At 23.4% G+C, this 20,687-nt stretch overlaps 3 protein-coding genes across 4 annotated transcripts in view; 2 read left to right on the top strand and 1 right to left on the bottom strand.

Annotated features, from left to right (window-relative positions):
* Positions 1–44: 44 nt before the first annotated feature.
* Positions 45–7,629, top strand: LOC127281424 (N-terminal kinase-like protein). The gene is made up of 12 exons (XM_051305131.1): positions 45–505; positions 1,493–1,639; positions 1,810–1,938; positions 2,371–2,582; positions 3,003–3,093; positions 3,291–3,773; positions 5,089–5,310; positions 5,414–5,666; positions 5,967–6,128; positions 6,562–6,827; positions 6,929–7,034; positions 7,127–7,629. Exons 1-12 carry the CDS (start codon positions 392–394, stop codon positions 7,264–7,266), a joined length of 2,325 nt encoding a protein of 774 aa, XP_051161088.1. The 5' UTR covers positions 45–391; the 3' UTR covers positions 7,267–7,629.
* A 389-nt stretch (positions 7,630–8,018) lies between these two features.
* Positions 8,019–11,525, bottom strand: LOC127281430 (probable glucosamine 6-phosphate N-acetyltransferase). Of its 2 annotated transcripts, none has more exons than XM_051305143.1 (5): positions 11,280–11,525; positions 9,686–9,815; positions 9,323–9,385; positions 8,776–8,903; positions 8,019–8,270 (listed from the first exon to the last, which is right to left on the bottom strand). In XM_051305143.1, exons 1-5 carry the CDS (start codon positions 11,295–11,297, stop codon positions 8,031–8,033), a joined length of 579 nt encoding a protein of 192 aa, XP_051161100.1. In that variant the 5' UTR covers positions 11,298–11,525; the 3' UTR covers positions 8,019–8,030. The 2 variants fall into 2 exon arrangements, with proteins under 2 accessions (XP_051161100.1, XP_051161101.1); XM_051305144.1 differs by lacking the exon at positions 11,280–11,525 and adding an exon at positions 10,925–11,078.
* A 462-nt stretch (positions 11,526–11,987) lies between these two features.
* LOC127281423 (5'-3' exoribonuclease 2 homolog) overlaps positions 11,988–20,687 on the top strand; it is a 68,527-nt gene continuing 59,827 nt past the window's right edge. Inside the window, exons 1-13 of the mRNA XM_051305130.1 lie at positions 11,988–12,247; positions 12,779–12,906; positions 13,019–13,130; positions 14,090–14,263; positions 14,688–14,850; positions 14,991–15,448; positions 15,516–15,722; positions 15,933–16,085; positions 16,637–16,791; positions 16,978–17,146; positions 17,304–17,393; positions 17,596–17,752; positions 17,973–18,204. Of these exons, the coding sequence (XP_051161087.1) occupies positions 12,173–12,247; positions 12,779–12,906; positions 13,019–13,130; positions 14,090–14,263; positions 14,688–14,850; positions 14,991–15,448; positions 15,516–15,722; positions 15,933–16,085; positions 16,637–16,791; positions 16,978–17,146; positions 17,304–17,393; positions 17,596–17,752; positions 17,973–18,204 (2,273 nt within the window). The 5' untranslated portion in view covers positions 11,988–12,172. The remainder of the gene's footprint in view (positions 12,248–12,778; positions 12,907–13,018; positions 13,131–14,089; positions 14,264–14,687; positions 14,851–14,990; positions 15,449–15,515; positions 15,723–15,932; positions 16,086–16,636; positions 16,792–16,977; positions 17,147–17,303; positions 17,394–17,595; positions 17,753–17,972; positions 18,205–20,687) is intronic.

Genomic DNA, 20,687 nt, shown 5'->3' with positions numbered 1-20,687 from the left:
TTATTTCTTTCGCGTGTGGATGGAATTAAGAAAATATGTTTTATCAACAAGTTTGTAATAGTTTTTTTCTTGAAAAAATATTTTTAATTCAATTTGTATATTAAAATAGGTGTTTGTCTTGATCACGTGACCCAACGCGACGAAACGTCAGGAAATTTTAGAACAAATTTCGCCATGCGAGAACTTTTCATGTGTCAAAAAAAAAACGTCAAAAAGTGACATATATATACAATTATTATTATGATTCAAAAATAGTGACGTATATATATGTGTGTAATCAGATGTTTTACTATTTGTGATTATTTTGTTGTGGCACGAGGGGAAAAAAAATGAAATATTCTCATTTTTATTGAATAACTAGAGAATTGTTTAAATAATAAAAAAAAAAAAAATGTGGTCGTTTTTCTCTCGTGATCCTACCAAAGATTTTCCTTATGAAATTGGAGAACCGGTCAGTGGTTTTACAAATAAAAGTATTTGGTCACTTCATCGAGCGAGAAGAAAGGTAAAATTTTGAATTTTATTTCTTTTTTTTCTGTTTAGAAAATTCACAAAACTATATATTAGGGGTGAAGGCGTTTTTTGATTAATTTGCGGAAATTTTTTTTTTTTTTTTTTTTTGAGGTTATGTTCAATTGATATTTTTGATTTTTAACTTTAATTTTGAATTTAATTTTCTTTTGTTGTTTATTTAGAAACAATTTTTATTTAAAATAATATTTTGTACGTTTGTAATATTTTTCACTAATATTAAGTTTTAATGATTTTCTTTTTTGTATCGAAAGCTAATTTTTTGTTTTTATTTACGAAAAACTTATTTTCTTTTTGTAATTTTTAATTTTCCTCAACGCATATGGAAGTACTGCGTAAAATTAATATAAATATTTATTGCATTGCAAAATTTCGTTAAAAATTAATTTTTTAAAGAATCTATTGATTCATTTTTTCTACAATTTGAAAATATTTAAAATTCTTCGAAATGTTTAAATTATTTCAAAAAAAAAAAAAGAAAAAAAAATAGATTTTTTATTAAATAAAATTTTTTCTATGAAATTATTTTAATTTTCATCCATTTTTTTAATTTTTATCAAATTTATTTACTAATTATTAAATTAATTAATTTATTATAAAAATATTTAAATGAAATTTTTCGTAAAAATTAAAAAAATTTTTTTAATTAATTTTAAAGATTAATTAAATTTTTAAATTAAAAAAAAAATTGAAAAAAAAAAATTAAAAATAATTTAATTACCAAATAATTATTTTTTTTCAATTATTGAAATGGTTTTTTTTTAGTATTTGAATATAAATGTAAGAAAAATTTATTTTTTTGTTACCTTTTTTCTTTTTATTATTTATTTATTAAAAAAGAATTTAATGTTTTTCTTTTTTCGTTGGATTTTTGATAAAATGGGGGAAAAAAAAAAAATAAAAAATAAAACCTACCGAACAAAAACAAATTTTATTATAAAATTGAATAAAATTTTTTCAGGGCTCAACGGGCGATGCAGAAGTTTCTGTATTTGTTTTTGATATAAAAAATGGAGGAGAATATCAACTTGAAATTGCAAGAGCCGCAGTTAAAAGGCTAAAAACACTTAAACATCCAAGTATTCTTTCATATCTCGATAGTTTAGAGGTAAATATTTATTATTATTATTATTTATTTATTATTTATTTCCGAAGAATTGTTTTAAAATATTTATTTCTATGTAAAAAATTTCATATTTTGGAAAATAATTCATAAAATTAATTAATTTATTAAAAATAAATAAAGTTTATAAAATTTTTTTTCTTTTAAATTTTCAGACGGAAAAAATGGTTTATCTTGCAACGGAAAGAGTAATACCTTTGCATAGTCGACTTGCAACAATGTCAGAAATGGGCGAAGGCTCTAAACGAGAACTCTACTTTTCCTGGGGAATATTTCAAATAACGGTAAGAATTATTATTTTTAAATTTTTATTTTTTTCAGTTCTACAATATTAAATTTTCACTGATTTATATTTTGATAATTTTTGCTTATTAATTTAATTTACCTGATTTTGTAATTAAATTGTTTTTTAGAATTTTTTTTCTTTTTAAAATTAAAAAATTAATTACAAATACAAATTAAAAAAAATATATTAAAATTAGTTTTTTTTTTTTAAATTTCTATTTTCTAATTTCTCATTTTTATAATTTATTTTTTTTTATAATTTCTATAATTTTTTTTCTAATTGCAATATTGTGGCATTTTTTCTATTATTTTTGCTAATCCACTAAAATAATTGTTCTTTGTGACTGTTTGGATTTATTTCAATAAAAATAAAAAGTGAAAATTAAATATAAAAAAAATAAAATGGGGAAATTTTTTTTTTTTTTTATTAGAGAGCATTGAGCTTTTTAAATAACGATGGAAATTTACGACACAATAATGTGAATATGTGGTCGGTTTTTGTCAATGAAGAAAGCGGAGAATGGAAATTGGGTGGCGTTGAATATATGACAATTGTCGATTCACTTTACACAATGTTGCCGCAAGCTTTACAAATTTATCGTCCACCTGAGGCCAAAGATAGTTCTAAACCAACAACAAAATGGTAATATTTATTTCTTTTCTTATATATATATTTAATTAATTTTAATAATTTTTAATAATTTTAATTATTATAAATTTCTTTTTTGACAAAAAATTATTTTTCCTACAAATTTTTTCCATATTTCTTTATTTTAACAATTGTTGAAAAATTTTTGAAATTAAATATTATTAATTTTTATTTTCTTAATTATTAATTAATTAGATTGTGATTAAATAAATAAATTATTAATTAGATAATTTCTCTTCTTCTTTGAGAAATGACAAAAATTATTTTTCCTACAAATTTTGCAAATATTTTTTTTTTGTAATAAAATTTCTTCATTTTAAACAAATTGTATTAAATATTTATTTATTTTATCTAATTAATTAGTAATTAGATTTCTTTTTTAAAAATACATAATGAAAATTATTTTATTTACAGTTCTATTGACATGTGGGGTCTGGGAACATTGATTTGGGAGACATTTAACGGTCCACTTTCTTCCTCAATGAATCTTGAACAGAAAGAGAAGGTAAAAAAAATAGAAAAATTGGAAAAAAATACAATTATTGTACTATAGTTAAATTTTTAAAGAATAATTACAATTTTTATTATGAAATTATTATATTAAATATTAAATATTAAATATTAAATATTAAATATTAAATATTAAATATTAAATATTAAAATATATTAAATTAATTATTATATATATATTTTATTTTCAAGATTCCCCGACAATTATTGTCAGTCTTCCAAGAATTAACAGGATTAAACGCAGAGGGAAGACCAAATCCCGCTGATGTTATTGCACGTTGTCGTAGTAATGGGGGATTTTTTAAAAATGATCTTGTCGATGCACTATTATTTCTTGAGGAAATACAAGTTAAAGAACGAAGTGAAAAGGGACGATTTTTTTCACAATTGGCAAGTCAATTGGATTCATTTCCCGATGGTGTTGGTAGATATAAAATATTACCGCTTCTTGTCGCTGCTTTTGAATATGGCGATGCTGGTAGTGCCGTTTTACCACCACTTCTTCAACTTGGCCGACAATTACCCGATGCTGAATATCAAAAACGTGTTGTCTCATGTGTCGTGAAATTATTCGCATCCAATGATCGTGCAACGCGACTTCATCTACTTCGACAACTCGATCAGTATATTAATCATTTGCAATCGACAACAGTGAATGAGGCAATTTTTCCACAGGTATTTTTATTTTTTTTGCTATATTTTATAATTACTATTACTAACTAGCAATATTAAACGCGCGCAAGCGCGCCAAATTGAGTATTTAATTGTTTGTTATAAAGAAATTAAAGATTAATATTATCAATAATAATTTAAATTTATTAGAATATTATTTCATATTAAATGATAATAATGAAAATTATTATTATATGTTATTAAATTATATATAAAATTGAATTATTTTCCAAATTTTCAATTTAAAATTCAATTATTTACCAAGTTTTCAATTTAAAATTAAATAAAATTCAAATATTACCCGAAATTTTAATTCAACATCAACTTTAATTAAATTATTATCCAAAATTTCAATTAAAATTCAATTATTTTCCAAAATTTCGAGTCAAAATTAATTATTATCAAAATTTTCAATCAACAATCAACTAAAATTAATTATTATCAAAATTTTCAATCAACTAAGATTAAATTATTTTCAAAATTTTCAATTTAAAATTCAATTATTTACCAAGTTTTCAATTTAAAATAAAATAAAATTCAATTATTTTTTAAAATTTCTATTCAAAATTAATTATCGAAATTTTCAATTAAAAATGAACTTAAATTAAATTATTATCGAAAATTTCAATTAAAATTCAATTATTTCCCGAAATTTTAATCCAAAATCAACTTAAATTAAATTATTATCCAAAATTTCAATTAAAATTTTATTATTTTCCAAAATTTCGAGTCAAAATTAATTATTATCAAATTTTTCAATCAGCAATCAACTAAAATTAATTATTTTCAAATTTTCAATCAACAATCAACTAAAATTAAATTATTTTCAAATTTTCAATTTAAAATTCAATTATTTACCAAGTTTTCAATTTAAAATAAAATAAAATTCAATTATTTTTTAAAATTTCGATTCAAAATTAATTATCCAAACAATGCCAAAAAAACATTGAAAAATTTTAACCAACACAAAATAATGTCAAACAATACATTTAAAAAAAACAAAAGACCTATAACAAATACTAACTTCAGGTGTGGACAGAATGAACGAAAGATATTCACGATTATTATATGTAATAATAATTAATTACTAATATTTTATAATTTGTAATTTTTAAAAAAAATTCTGTTAATGGAGAATTTTTATTTTATTTTTTCCAAATTTCCTTTTTTTTTTGAGAGAGAATACTATTTTTTTTTTTTTGTGGCTGATGTTTTTGTTTACTAAATTTTAATTTTTTTATTTTACTGAATATTCAATAAAAATAAGAATTGTTTATTTAGTGGAAAAAATGCTAATTTTTTTTTTCTCTCTCTCTAGGTTGCTCGGGGATTTTTAGATACAAATCCAACAGTTCGCGAGCAAACAGTGAAATCAATTGTTCATTTGGCATCAAAATTGGACTATAATAATTTAAATGTTGAAGTTTTGAGATATTTTGCGAAACTTCAATCAAAAGACGATCAAGGTGGAATTCGAACGAATACGACAATTTGTCTTGGAAAAATTGCACAACATTTGCATCCGCAAATTCGACAAAAGGTGATTTTTTTTTCCTTTCTCTCTTCAATTTTGTTAATATTTTCATTAGAAATTAAAATGAAAATTGAAATTTTAAATTTTTTTTTCAAAAATTTGTTTACAGGTCTTGATTGGAGCATTTATAAGAGGAACGAGAGATCCATTTCCACCGGCAAGAAGCGCAAGTATATTGGCATTAACGGCAACGCAACAATATTATTTATTGCAGGAAGTGGCGCAAAGAATTTTACCAGCGATGTGTCCATTGACAACTGATTTGGATAAAGGAGTTAGGGACAATGCTTTTAGGACAATACGGGGATTTCTCTCGAAACTTGAACGCGTTTCCGTTGATCCAAGCCTTCGCGAATCAATGGGTAAGTAATAGAGAAAAAAAAATAATGGAGTTTTTGAAATTTAAAACAATTTTCTAATTTTTTGTACTTTTATTTCTTTTTATTGAAATTTTATCCTTTTTTGAAATTTTTTTCTAACTTTTATATTAATTTTAATTATTTATTTGGAAAATTAAAGGGGACAGAATAATTTTATTTTTCTTTTTCGAAATTGAAATTTTACGAGAAGTTTTTTAAAAAAAAAATTTCCCTTTTTTTAAGAAATGTTTTTCTTTTTTTTTTAAAAAAAATTTAATTCTATTTTTTTTTCTCTCTCTTCAGAGGCGGATGTCAATACGGCAACTCCGAGTTTGAGTAATGCAGCGGCAACTTGGGCCGGTTGGGCCGTCACAGCAGTCACGGCAAAATTCTATCGCAGCCAATCAGACACGCCAAAATCTTCCAATGCCTCTAGAATTTTATTAAATAAACCCGCGTCTTTGGGTAGGTTTTATTCAAAATTAAATTTATTTATTTTAGTTAACAAAACTAATTTCAAAACATTTTTTCGATAATAGAAACTACTTTTTTCTTTATTAATATTTTTATTTTATTAATTAGGCTTCAGCCTTTCGGCCCAGAAGTGGACTTGGTTTAATACAAAATTAAAAAAATATATTTTTCTTTATTAATAGATTTAATGTTTTTTTTTTAAATTTAATTATAAAAATTATTATTTTATTTATAACTTTACTAAAGATTTATATTTTATTACATTTTTTTATATTTATTATATTTTTATTTTTCTTTAATTTTTTCTACCCTTTTTTCTTTTTTGGATTTAAATTTTTGTTTTAAAACTAGTTTTGAATTTATTATTTTGTTGAAGGAATTTTTTTTTGTAAATGACAATTTGCGTTCTCGAATTTTTTTTCAGAGCAAGCGAGCAGTTCGCAGAGTAGTGCGAGTACAACGGCGACGACGAGTAGCGCAACAAGTATGACATCATTGGATCATGATCACGAGCACGATCCGCAGGTGAATGTGAATCCAAATCCAGAGAACGATTGGGATTCCTGGGAAAATGGTGATTGGGGCGATTTAGAGCAACAGCCATCGACGGGAACTTCAACGAGTAACGCTTCGCCTTCTTCACATTCGCCGAAAGTTCACGAACCATGGATTAGTCTTGAAGAAAAGCCGGTTCGTTTTTTTCTTCCCTCTTTTATTTAATTCAACAAAAAAAAATTTTTTCTCTTTTTGTTGTTCTTTCATTTAATTTTATATTTATTTTTTCTAAACAGGAAGAAGAAGCCGCTGAGGGAAGTCAAAATACAAAAGAATCATTGGAAATTGGTTGGGAAGATGGAGAATTTCAACCGTTGGAAGAATTTCCACCACTTGAACCAGGTAAAAAATAAAAAAAGAAAAACTGAAACGATTTCGAAAAATGTAATTTTAAAATTATAAAATAATTTTGTCCCTTTGCTTTTTATGTCCAGTCGTTCTAGGACCAACAAATCGTTTAGAGGAGGCTAAAAAGAAACGCGAGGAACGAAAATTGGCACGACATCGTGAAATTGAAGCAAAACGAGCCGAGAGACTGAAAAATAATCCGTCTCATCAGAGAAGTTTAATTTAATTTTAGAAAATGAAAAAAGAAAATAAATCAAGATTTGACAATTAAGAGTTAAGTAACGAAATAATTTAGCAATTTAAAAAAAAAATAATAATTATCGAAATAATAATATTAATCAATTTTGTGAATATAAATTTTAAATTATGAATAATTCAATTTTTCTAAATTATTGAATTAAAAAAAAATTGAATTATTCATAATTGACTAAATTCGATTGATTCGTCAATATTCCGGATAATTAACAAGTAGATATATATATATTACAATTAACGAATTTTTAATTAGTCAAAATATTAATTAATAATAAATTTTAATAATTATAAATAATAATTAAAATAACTATAATATTTGAAAATTATAATTATAGTTATGATTCTTGTATATTAGTAGCTAAATGTTTATTTTTTAATCTTTTTTTGAAAAAAGAAAATTCTCTTCCAATTTTTTTTTTCAAAAAGGGGAAAAAAAATAACTGATTTCAATTTTTTTTTTTTTGTAAAATTCTTTTACAATTTTATTCACGAAAATATACATTTCTTAAAATCGTTGATTCAATATTTTTTTGAAAGTCATTTTTTTCCTCGTAGGAGATTCACAATTTATTATTTTTAAAAACTTAATTTGAAAATTTTTTTTCTAAATTGAAAAAAAAAATTCTATTAATTTTCCATCGGTAATAAATAATTTATTATTTTGCGTACAATTAATTAAATAGACGCCTTTTTTTTTTTGCAGTAAAAATTAATATTATAAACTTCTATTTTTTATCATAAATGTGATTGTTCAGCTTGATTGGCGGGAAATCGAACGTTCATTTGATTTGCATTTCCAGGTTCAAGTTTGAAGCCCAAACTTTCGTAGAATGGAACTAATTTGTCTTTACAATCGAGTGATAATTTGTAACATTTCAATTGACGTGAGAGTTGTGTTACTGCCATTACAAGAATTTTTCCCAATTGTTGCCCTCGATATGTGGAATTTACAACGACGTCCTCCAATCGACCACGCTGAAAGAATTTTTTTTTTTTTGAAAAAAAAATTTTTTTTCCAATTTGAAAAATTCCCAAAAGGTTTTTATTTTCATATATATTTATTATTTATTATTTTTATTATTTATCAGGAAAAAGTCAGGGAATTTAAAAAAAAAAAAAAATAGTGGAAAAATATCAAATTTCTAAAAATTTTACTAAAATTATAATAATTATTATAATATTATTATTTTATAATAATTATAATTATTAAAATTATATAATTTTTGAAATTTTCAATTTAATCTTTTGCTTATAAAAATTAATTTTTTTTATAATTGAAAACTTGGTGAAATATTTTAATTATAGTTGGGAGGGGAGAATTAAATTCTGCCTAAAAATAAGGGAGAAAAAAAAATATAAAAATTTAAAATAGAAACAAATTTTTATTTTTTTATTTTATTGGAAATGCAATAATCATTTTTTTTTCTTTTAAATTAAAAAATAATCTTTTTCGTTGGATTTTTGATAAAATGAAACTTACCAAACCGCAATTGTGAATGAATTTTTGTTCAACAACTAAAGTAGCGCTGCCTATAATTTTTCCAATATTTCGATCTTCTATTACAATTACATAATAGCCGCCGGCGTTTTTCATTTTTGCAAATCTACCTGAAAAAATGGAAAATTTTTTTTTTTTTTGATTCTCAGAATGAAAATTAATATTTTTCCGCATTTTTTAAATAATAATTTAAAAATTCTTTGATATTAATTTAAAAAATTTAATATAAATTTTCAATGGACGGAATTTAATTTTTTTTTTTTTTAATTTTTCTATTTTATGAAAAGAATGAAAAACTAGAAAAACTAATTTTTACATTTTATATTTCTTATAATATTATTTATTTTTCATATTTTTCTTTTCTGAATTAATTATTATTTTTCAGCTTTTCTTTTTTTTCAATATTTTCAAAATGTATATTATTAATAATTTAATTAATTTTTTTTTATTTAAAATTCATTAATGAATTTTTCTTTTATTTTTCTATTGCAATTTTTGTTTTTTTTTTTTCATTTGTTACGAAACTTACTGAGAAATTGATCTTCTCCTATTGATCCGACTTCGGTGAGTTGGCTCAAAAGTTGAGTAAATCCTGATGAAACATAAATTTTTCAAAAATTAAACTTCTTTTGTAATTGCACTTTTTTTTTTTTTTTTTTTTTAATAATACTAAGGGCACTGCCTGTAAATACATGTAAATAAATAAATACTGACGGGGAAAATTATAAATATTGAAATGTAAAAAAAAATTTTTGTAATCTTACTGATTTTACGGATTTTTTTTTTTGTTTATTTTTAGAAAAGTTGAAGAAATTGGGAGAATTTTTTTTTTTTTTATAATCTTCGATGGGAGAAATGAAAAAAGAAAATTACAATTGAAAAAAAATTGTACCTTTTTCATAATCATTGGTGTTTAGAGGACGGACAATTAAACTCGGATCTCGTGGCAATGTTTTTAATCGATTCAGTAAACAAGAATTGAATAAATCCATTTTTTCGGTAAGTGAATTACTTTCTTTTATCTGAAATGAAGAAAAAAAAATGTTTATTTTGCAATTAATTTAATTTCAATATTGTCGTAAAATAATTAATTATTAGATTTCTTGTCTTTTGTACAATTTTTTTTTTTCATAATTTTAATTATTTATATTTTTATAATTGTTTCTGTATTTTTATTTATTTATCTTTTTTTTTGTATTTCTTATTTTTGTTTTGAATTTATTTAATTTTTATTTTGAATTTTTTCAAATTTATTTATTTTTCGCAAAGAAAATGATCAATTTTTTACTTTTGTATTTAAAAATTTTTTTTTCCTTTGTATTTTTTTTATAATTTTTTATTTATTTGTTTATTTAGTGTTTTTATTTACCTAATTATTTATTTATTTTCTATATTTTATTTTTTATTATTTTTCATAACTTTTGCGAATTTTTATTTTGTATTTAATATTTATTTCTATATTTAATTTTTTTTTGCTTTTATTTCTAATATTTATTTGTAATTTATGACAATTTTGAGATTTAAATTTTTATGAAACTGATAATTTTTAAATGCAAAAAAAAAAAAAATAGTAATGGAAAGTACTTTTGTATTTTCAGTTTATTTTTTTTCAATTTTTCTTTTTTTTATTTATTTATTTGGTATTTTTATTTACCTAATTATTTAATTATTTTATTAATTTATTTTCCGTTTTATTTTTTATTATTCTTGATAATTTTTGAAAAAAATTTGTTTTTTCTATTTATATTTATTTCTAATTATTTTGCAATTTTTTTAAATTTTGTGATTTCAATTTTTAGTAAAAATTATAATTTTTAAATGCCAGGAAAAAACAAAAATAAAACTCTGGAAAATACAACATAGAGGTCAAAAACAAAAAATATTAAAAATTAAATAATTAGTTAATTAATTAATAATATTAATTAATAAATTATTAATAATAGTAAATAAATAAATTAAATATAAATATAAATTTTAGAATTAATAAATAAATAAATAATAACAGTAAATCAATAATTAAGAGCAAGTTACAAATTCGAACAAAAAATATTAGCAATTTAATTAATAATTAAAAAATTTCAATCTTACTTTTTTAAAATGCAATAATAATATTTAAAAAAAAAAATCTCACCAAAATTCGAATTAGAAATTCAAAAGAAACGATCTTTATTATGGCACAGACGCGATTTAACTACAGATGGGACACGTCATTTGATTTTGAATTTTTTTTCCAAATAAAAAATTTCCGCAAAGAGAATAAAAAAAAATGTATCAGTTAGGTTAGGTTTAAAATGCGAAAACCTGTTTATGTTTTGAAATACATCACACACGTGTCAAATTTCGCCATTTATTTAAAAACGAATTTAAAACAAATTTTCCGACAATTTATTTTTTAAAATGAATTTGGGAAAAATTTAAATAAATAAAAAAAAAAATAACTTTTGAAATTGTGGTAATAATCAAAGATAAATAACATATGGACTTACCGTTTGTGGTCCATCCATAATTCAGGAAAAAAAAAGTATTTTTTTTTTTTCTTCCTCAGAAACTTGTTTTCTGGCCCTTCCCACTGTCGTGCCTCACAAATTCCTTAGGAGTGTTTTGACATTTGTATATATTATAATAAAAAAAAAAAACTTTCTTACGGAAGATTGTAACTATTACAAAATAAATCTCTTTCTCTTTTTCTCTAAGATTGTGTTGAGACCGCAGGGGGGGGGGGCTTTCGATTTTGTTTTTCACTGTCAAGGCGCACAAATTTTCCTAACCTCTCTCGTGTTTAAAAGATAAGAATTTTTTTTTTCTTATTGTCGATAATATACTAAAGATAAAAACGTTGGGATTATAAAACAATTTGAAAAATAGTTATTGCCCTTCAACTGACATTCAATTTTTCTATTATTTTATTATTTCAAAAAAAATATTGATTTTCGAATTTTATTTTTTCTGTGTCGTCAGAAATTTTTCCCTTTTTTTTCTGAAAAAGTGTATTTTCCGGAAAAAGAAATAATATTTTCAACTAAAATTAAAATATATTTTTTACGCATTAAATAATTGTTTATAAACAATTAGCGCTTTTGGGTAAAAAATTTTTCAAAATTCGCGCCCAAAAAAAAGTATATTTGCAGTCGGTAATATAAAAACTGTTTTATCGATTGATGGACGCGAACAAGCGCCTTTTGGTGTGTTTTGAGGTTATGTACGCCATGGCAGATGAAAACACTGAAACTTTTTTTTGAAAATCAAAAAACGGAGTAAAAAAAAAAAAATACAAATTTTGTTCAATTATTATAGTTAAATATAATAGTAAAATATTGTAATTGCAGTGTGTTTTATAACGAAAGAGTGAATTATATTTTTCATTTTATCATAATTAAACATGGGTGTACCAGCATTTTTTCGATGGCTAAGTCGAAAATATCCATCGGTTATTGTTGAATGCATTGAACAAAAGGTTTGTGTATTTTTATTCATTTTTTATACATTTAATAAACATTAATAATTATCATTAAATAATGATTTTTTGACAAAAATTGCAATTTATCTCGTGCGTATTAAAATTTGAAAAAAGTTTACCAAAGCCCAATTTTTAGAGGTTAGGAATTTTTATTTGCAACTTTTACAAAGTGCGGTATTCGATTTATAAATTGTTTTAATATCGTTAAAAAAAAAATTATTGATAATAAATTAATAAAAAAAAAAAATTAATTTACATTTTCGCATTTTTTTTTTTTTAAATCTAAATTAATTATTTTATTTATAAATACATAATTTAATTATTTATTTAGTTTTTGGTTTTTTTTTTAATTTTCTCTCAACGAAACATTGGATTAGAATTTTTTTTTTATTAATATACAATTTTATATTGTTATATTATTATATTTTTTATAATATACAGTATTGTTTTTTTTTTATTTATTTATTCGTATTATTTATTATAATAATATTAATTTACAATAAAAATATTTTATTTTACAAATTTTAGTCAGTAACAATTGATGATACTCAAGTACCGATAAATTCAGCCGAACCGAATCCAAATGGAGTGGAATTTGATAATTTATATCTTGATATGAATGGGATAATTCATCCTTGCACACATCCTGAAGACAAGTAAGAATAAAAGAAAAAAATAAATTCATTAAATGAAAATAACTAAATTATATAGGAAAATGTAAATTTAAATTTACTTTTTTTTTTTTTTTTTTTTTTTTTTAATTTACAGACCTGCTCCAAAAAATGAAGATGAAATGATGGAGGCTATTTTTGAGTGCATTGATCGATTATTTCGCATCGTCCGACCGAGAAAATTACTTTACATGGCCATCGATGGAGTGGTAAGCAAATTTTAAGAATTTAAATTTTTTTCTTACATTTTTAAAAATATTTTTTTACAGCCTAGGATTATTTTTAAATTCAATTATTTTGTGAATTCCAACAGTTTTTCTGTTTAATAATTCTTAAATTTAATTATTTTGCAAATTTTTAATTATTATTAAAATAATAATTAATAATAATAATAATAATAATATAATAATAATTATTATTATTAAAATAATAATTTTATTTTAATTATTATTATTATATAATAATTAATAATTATTGAACTATTTTCATATTCAAAGAATATATGTAAATTTAATTGTTTTTTTTTAATTCAGTGTTTTAAAATTTTTTATTTTATAAATTTAATTATTTCTAAAATTTTAATTTTTTTACATTCCCCTTATTTTGTTTTAATTATTAGATAAAATTCAAGTATTTTCCTATTATAATTATATTTTTCAATTCAATTACTTTTTTAGAAGTAAAATTTTTTTCTATTCCATTATTTTGTAATTTTAATTATTTTTGTAATTTTAATTATTTTTTTAATTTTAATTATTTTTTTAAATTTATCAATAGTTTTTCGTTGTTTTACCGAAGTTGAAAATTTATTTAAATATAATTATTTTCCCCTTTTAAACATTTTTTATATTTAAATTTAATTATTTTGCAATTATATTTCTTTTTTATTTGCTTTTAAATGGTTTTCATTTAGAAATTTTAGCATTGTTTTAAATCAGTTACTTTTAAATTGTTTTAAAACAATTATTTTTCAAAAAAAAAAAAATGTTTAAAAGAAATTGTGCACAAAATTTAGTTTTTTTTTTGTCTCTATTGATCCTAAATATTAGAAATAATTATAATAATTGAATAATTAATCATTAGAAAACATGAAAATTTTTTCCCTCAATTTTCTAATGTGAAATTACTAAATTAATTAAGTGGAAAAAAAAATTTTTATTTTTTAAAGGCGCCACGAGCAAAAATGAATCAACAAAGATCTCGTAGATTTCGTGCTTCAAAAGAAACTGGTGAGAAAATTTTGGAAATTGAAAGAATTCGAAGTGATTTACAATCAAAAGGAGCGTATCTACCACCGGAAAAACCAAAAGGCGAACATTTTGACAGTAATTGCATCACGCCGGTAATTATTCTTTTTTGTTTAAATTTTCTTTATAATTTTATATATTTTTTAAAAAGTTTTCAAATTATTTTTTAACGATCAGTACAATAGGAAAATATTTATTTTATTTTATTTCGAACTTTGAACAAAAATTGTTTTTTTTTTTTGAAAATAATATAATATAAATAATTTTTTTTTTAAATTCTAATAAAAAAAATAATTTTTGAAAATAATAATAATTAATAATTTTGAAAATGATAATATTTGTATATTTTTCAATAAATAATAATTTAAACTTTTTTCTAATTTAATTTTTATTTTTTTTTAATGTATTTGGACGTTCCTCGGATAAAATATAATTTTTCTTTCGATGTTTTTTTTTCAAATATTTTTTGTTCTTTTTTCTTTTTTTGTTAATTAAATAATTGACATTTTTTTTTACCAGGGAACTCCATTTATGGCAAGACTATCGGCATGTCTTCATTATTATATTCACGATCGATTGAATACTGATCCAGGTTGGAAAGGAATTAAAGTTATTTTAAGCGATGCAAATGTACCGGGCGAAGGAGAACACAAAATCATGGACTATATACGTCGTCAAAGAGGTATTTATTATTTTTATTTTTTTTTCGAATTGAAAGAATTAAAAAAAAAATTAAAAATAGTTGATAAAAATGATTTATTTATTAAAATTGTATTTACAAAAAACAAACAAAAAGATAATAATTCTTTTTTTTATTAACAGCTCAACCGGATCACGATCCAAATACACAGCACGTGTTGTGTGGTGCTGATGCTGATTTAATAATGTTGGGACTTGCGACACATGAGCCTAATTTTACAATAATTCGTGAAGAATTTAAGCCAAATAAGCCAAGGCCATGCGATATTTGCGGTCAATTGGGCCATGAGATGAAAGATTGCACTGGTTCCGAACCAAATACATTGGAACAAGAGACATTTGGTTCCGAGTGTCAATTTATATTTGTACGCTTAAATGTTCTACGTGAATATTTAGAGAGGGAATTACAAATGCCTAATTTGCCATTTAAATATGATTTTGAAAGGGCAATTGACGATTGGGTGTTTATGTGTTTTTTCGTTGGAAATGATTTTCTACCGCATTTACCATCATTGGAAATTCGTGAGGGCGCCATTGATCGACTCGTTAATTTATATAAAAAGACTGTATATAAAACGGGGGTAAGTTTTATTTTTTTTTCTAGTATTTTTTTTTTTTTCTTATTAATTTTTGTTTTTTTTGTAATAGGGTTTCTTGACAGAAAATGGTGATGTAAATTTGGACAGAGTACAATTAATTATGTCCGATTTGGGTAATATGGAGGATGAAATTTTTAAAAAACGACAACAGAATGAATTGGCATTCAAGCAACGGGAGAAAAATAAAAAACGAAGAATGGAGGCAATCAGTAATTTTAAACCACAATGGGTTCCTTCTGGACAATTTGCGCCTGTTGTGAGTATATTTTTATTTATTTAATTTTTTTTAAAAAAATCGAATTTTCAATTTAATTTAATTACAAAATATGTTATTATTATTTTATTTTATAATTAATTTTATGTTAATTGAATGATTTGCTAAATTTTAAAAATTAAAAAAATATTTTTTTTTTTAAATAATTTAATTTCTAATATTATATATTTATTTGTATATAATGTTTTATAGGCTCTGGGAAAATCCGTGAATCCAGTACAAAATGCAAGACAAGAGGCATATTTAATGAGAGTTGAGGGTAGAAATTATAATACAAATGCAGCGGATCGTGCATTAAAAGGAATAGATGCTAAAACTGCTCTTCACAATATGATTGTTCCTGAGGTGTGATTGTCATTTATTTTCACAAAATTATTATCATTATCCTATTATTTTTATTTTATTTATTTATTTATTTATAAATTGTAAACGGTCTGTGCCCTTTGAGTACATAGGTACCTAAATAATAATGTTACAAAATTAATCAAATTACGAGAAAGAAAAACATAATTATAATTATGATTTTCTTTATTAATATTATTATTTTTATTATTATTATTATTATTATTATTATTATTACAACTATTTTTCCTATTAATATTATTTTAAATTAATATTAATTAAAAATATTATTTTTATTACTATATTCTAGGACATTTCGAAAAATATACAAAAAACAAATTTTCTTTTACAATCGCTGATTTAATTAATTTAATTTTAATAGTTTTCAAAAATCGAATTAAAAAAAAAAATTAATTAAAAGGAAGAAAGAATTTTTTTTTATTACAGTCTCTGATGTAATAATTTTAATAATAATAAATTTTTTAAATTTACTAAAAAAAATTAATTTAAAAGAAAAATAAAATAGATAATTTTTGTTTTTCCTTTGTTTTTAGGATTCGGATAAAAGGGGCCAAAAACGTAAAGCTGATGAAATGCAAGAGGAGGAGGACGATCAAGCTCACGATGAGGTTCGATTATGGGAGGATGGATTTAAAGAACGATATTATGAATCAAAATTCGATGTTATGCCGGAAAATTTTGCATTCAGGTATATTTTTTACTTTTCATTTTTATTTCTAATCACTTAATTGAATCTAATTAATTCCACTGACCTGACCTGATTGGAATATTATAATTTAATTTTATTTAACTAAAAATGAAAGAAAATAAATGAAAATCCCCTTATTGTTGTTATTGTATATTTTAAATAAATAAATAATTATTTTTTGTTTAGGAATAATGTCGCTTTGCAATATGTGCGCGGACTTTGTTGGGTCTTAAGATATTATTATCAAGGTTGCGCTTCATGGAAATGGTATTTTCCATATCATTATGCGCCATTCGCGAGTGACTTTATCAATATCGGTGGCCTCTCCACGGAATTTGAAAAAGGAACAATTCCGGTGAGTTTTTATATTCAGAAAATAATTTTATTTATTATTTTCTATAGTTTATTATTATTTAACTATAATTAGTATATTATTATTATATTATTTAACTTTTAACCATCTCAAGGACTTTTACTTATTTACCTACTTTAAATAAATAATTTATTTACAGTTCCGACCTCTGGAACAATTGATGGGCGTATTTCCAGCAGCGAGTAGTAAACACGTCCCTAAACCTTGGGCAAAATTAATGAGCGATCCGGTAAGTTATTTAAATTACTAGAATAATAATTAAAAAATTTTTAAATATAAATAATTTACAAATACACAAATTTTTAGACTAAATAATAATAATATTATTATTTTCCCTTTTAATCAAATAAAATGTTTATTTTTTAATGTAATTAAAATTTAAAAAATTCTAATTTGTTTTTTAATTAAAATTGAATTGTATTTTTTTTCAGAAATCGTCAATTATCGATTTTTATCCAGAAGATTTTAAAATTGATCTCAATGGAAAAAAATTCGCTTGGCAAGGTGTTGCTTTATTGCCATTTGTTGAAGAGAAACGATTATTTAAAGCCTTGGAGCCTTATTACGAGTGCCTCACTGAAGCAGAAAGTACGTTATTATATTTTAGATTAATTTTTATACTTTTTTTGTTTATTTATTTAAAAAAAAATAAAAATCAATCGTCTTTTTACAAAATTTTCATTTTTATTTTCATATTTTATTTTGGTATTTACTTTTTCTTTTCTGCTCTTTATTTTTACTTTACTTTTATTTATTTCTAATTTTTTTTTACTAGAAAATAAATTAAAAAAATTTTGTTATTGTTTAGAGCGACGTAACGTGAGAGGCGACGATAGACTTTACGTGGAGCCAACAAATTCGCAATTCAATTTTATAAAAGGTCTTTATACAAATAAAGTAAAAAGAGATGAGGAAGTTGAAGTATCAATTGATGGAATGCGAGGAGCTGTTTTATTGGCGGATGATTGTGTAAATGAAGGTGGAACACTTCCGTCGCCGACAAATTTGGGTCTACCTGTTCGTGGCAATCAAGTTTATTGGTAAGTCAAAAAAAATTTTGATTACCAATTTCTTCTAAATAATGAAGAAAACCAATTTTATCACTTATAAACTCTTATTTATTCATAATTATTTCATTATTTCTTTCAATTGTTATATTATAATATTTTCCTTTTTTTACATAAGAATAGATAGTAAATTTAAAAAATATATTCCTAATACTTAAAAATAAATATAATAAACATTAGTAGTAAAATGTAGAATAAAAGAAAAAAAGAAAATAATGGAATAATAATTACTATTTAATTCACACGCCAAATTGACACCCCGATCCGAGAAGAGGAAGATGCCCATTACCTCCAAAAAGGCATCCAAAACTAGAAAACAGGTCCCAAAAAAATTCCATTTTTCTTAGGCAGACTATTTTATTGCAATTTCTTGCACAAAATACACCTAAAAGTGTAGAAAAAAATTGACAGCCAAATCCAAGTAGAGGAAGACCTTTATTACCACCAAAAACCATCCAAAATCAGAAAAAAGGTCCCAAAAAAATTCAATTTTTCTTAGGCACACTATTTTATTGCAATTTCTTGCACAAAATACACCTAAAAGTGTAGAAAAAAATTGACAGCCATATACGAGTAGAGGAACACCCCTATTACCACCAAAAACCATCCAAAATCAGAAAAAAGGTCCCAAAAAAATTCAATTTCTCTTAGGCAGACTATTTTATTGCAATTTCTTGCACAAAATACACCTAAAAGTGTAGAAAAAAATTGACAGCCATATACGAGTAGAGGAACACCCCTATTACCACCAAAAACCATCCAAAATCAGAAAAAAGGTCCCAAAAAAATTCAATTTCTCTTAGGCAGACTATTTTATTGCAATTTCTTGCACAAAATACACCTAAAAGTGTAGAAAAAAATTGACACCCCGATCCGAGTAGAGGAACACCCCTATTACCACCAAAAACCATCCAAAATCAGAAAAAAGGTCCCAAAAAAATTCAATTTCTCTTAGGCAGACTATTTTATTGCAATTTCTTGCACAAAATACACCTAAAAGTGTAGAAAAAAATTGACACCCCGATCCGAGTAGAGGAACACCCCTATTACCACCAAAAACCATCCAAAATCAGAAAAAAGGTCCCAAAAAAATTCAATTTTTCTTAGGCACACTATTTTATTGCAATTTCTTGCACAAAATACACCTAAAAGTGTAGAAAAAAATTGACAGCCAAATCCAAGTAGAGGAAGACCTTTATTACCACCAAAAACCATCCAAAATCAGAAAAAAGGTCCCAAAAAAATTCAATTTTTCTTAGGCAGACTATTTTATTGCAATTTCTTGCACAAAATACACCTAAAAGTGTAGAAAAAAATTGACAGCCATATACGAGTAGAGGAACACCCCTATTACCACCAAAAACCATCCAAAATCAGAAAAAAGGTCCCAAAAAAATTCAATTTCTCTTAGGCAGACTATTTTATTGCAATTTCTTGCACAAAATACACCTAAAAGTGTAGAAAAAAATTGACAGCCATATACGAGTAGAGGAACACCCCTATTACCACCAAAAACCATCCAAAATCAGAAAAAAGGTCCCAAAAAAATTCAATTTCTCTTAGGCAGACTATTTTATTGCAATTTCTTGCACAAAATACACCTAAAAGTGTAGAAAAAAATTGACACCCCGATCCGAGTAGAGGAACACCCCTATTACCACCAAAAACCATCCAAAATCAGAAAAAAGGTCCCAAAAAAATTCAATTTCTCTTAGGCAGACTATTTTATTGCAATTTCTTGCACAAAATACACCTAAAAGTGTAGAAAAAAATTGACACCCCGATCCGAGTAGAGGAACACCCCTATTACCACCAAAAACCATCCAAAATCAGAAAAAAGGTCCCAAAAAAATTCAATTTTTCTTAGGCACACTATTTTATTGCAATTTCTTGCACAAAATACACCTAAAAGTGTAGAAAAAAATTGACAGCCAAATCCAAGTAGAGGAAGACCTTTATTACCACCAAAAACCATCCAAAATCAGAAAAAAGGTCCCAAAAAAATTCAATTTTTCTTAGGCAGACTATTTTATTGCAATTTCTTGCACAAAATACACCTAAAAGTGTAGAAAAAAATTGACAGCCATATACGAGTAGAGGAACACCCCTATTACCACCAAAAACCATCCAAAATCAGAAAAAAGGTCCCAAAAAAATTCAATTTCTCTTAGGCAGACTATTTTATTGCAATTTCTTGCACAAAATACACCTAAAAGTGTAGAAAAAAATTGACACCCCGATCCGAGTAGAGGAACACCCCTATTACCACCAAAAACCATCCAAAATCAGAAAAAAGGTCCCAAAAAAATTCAATTTCTCTTAGGCAGACTATTTTATTGCAATTTCTTGCACAAAATACACCTAAAAGTGTAGAAAAAAATTGACACCCCGATCCGAGTAGAGGAACACCCCTATTACCACCAAAAACCATCCAAAATCAGAAAAAAGGTCCCAAA

The sequence above is a fragment of the Leptopilina boulardi genome, unplaced genomic scaffold (assembly GCF_019393585.1).
Source record: "Leptopilina boulardi isolate dan_hultmark-lab unplaced genomic scaffold, ZJU_Lbou_2.1 LbouV2_266, whole genome shotgun sequence".
NCBI classification, from domain to species: Eukaryota; Metazoa; Arthropoda; class Insecta; order Hymenoptera; family Figitidae; genus Leptopilina; species Leptopilina boulardi.
Note: the sequence above shows the minus strand (reverse complement) of the source record. Positions and strands in the feature narration are given on the sequence as shown.

Coding starts and splice junctions, on each gene's coding strand:
- LOC127281424 (XM_051305131.1), top strand. CDS start 392: ATGTGGTCGTTTTTCTCTCGTGATCCTACCAAAGATTTTCCTTATGAA. Junction 1,640..1,809: donor CATATCTCGATAGTTTAGAG/GTAAATATTTAT, acceptor TTAAATTTTCAG/ACGGAAAAAATGGTTTATCT. Junction 6,129..6,561: donor AAATAAACCCGCGTCTTTGG/GTAGGTTTTATT, acceptor ATTTTTTTTCAG/AGCAAGCGAGCAGTTCGCAG.
- LOC127281430 (XM_051305143.1), bottom strand. Junction 9,386..9,685: donor CACCAATGATTATGAAAAAG/GTACAATTTTTT, acceptor ATGTTTCATCAG/GATTTACTCAACTTTTGAGC. Junction 8,904..9,322: donor AGGAGAAGATCAATTTCTCA/GTAAGTTTCGTA, acceptor CCATTTTTTCAG/GTAGATTTGCAAAAATGAAA.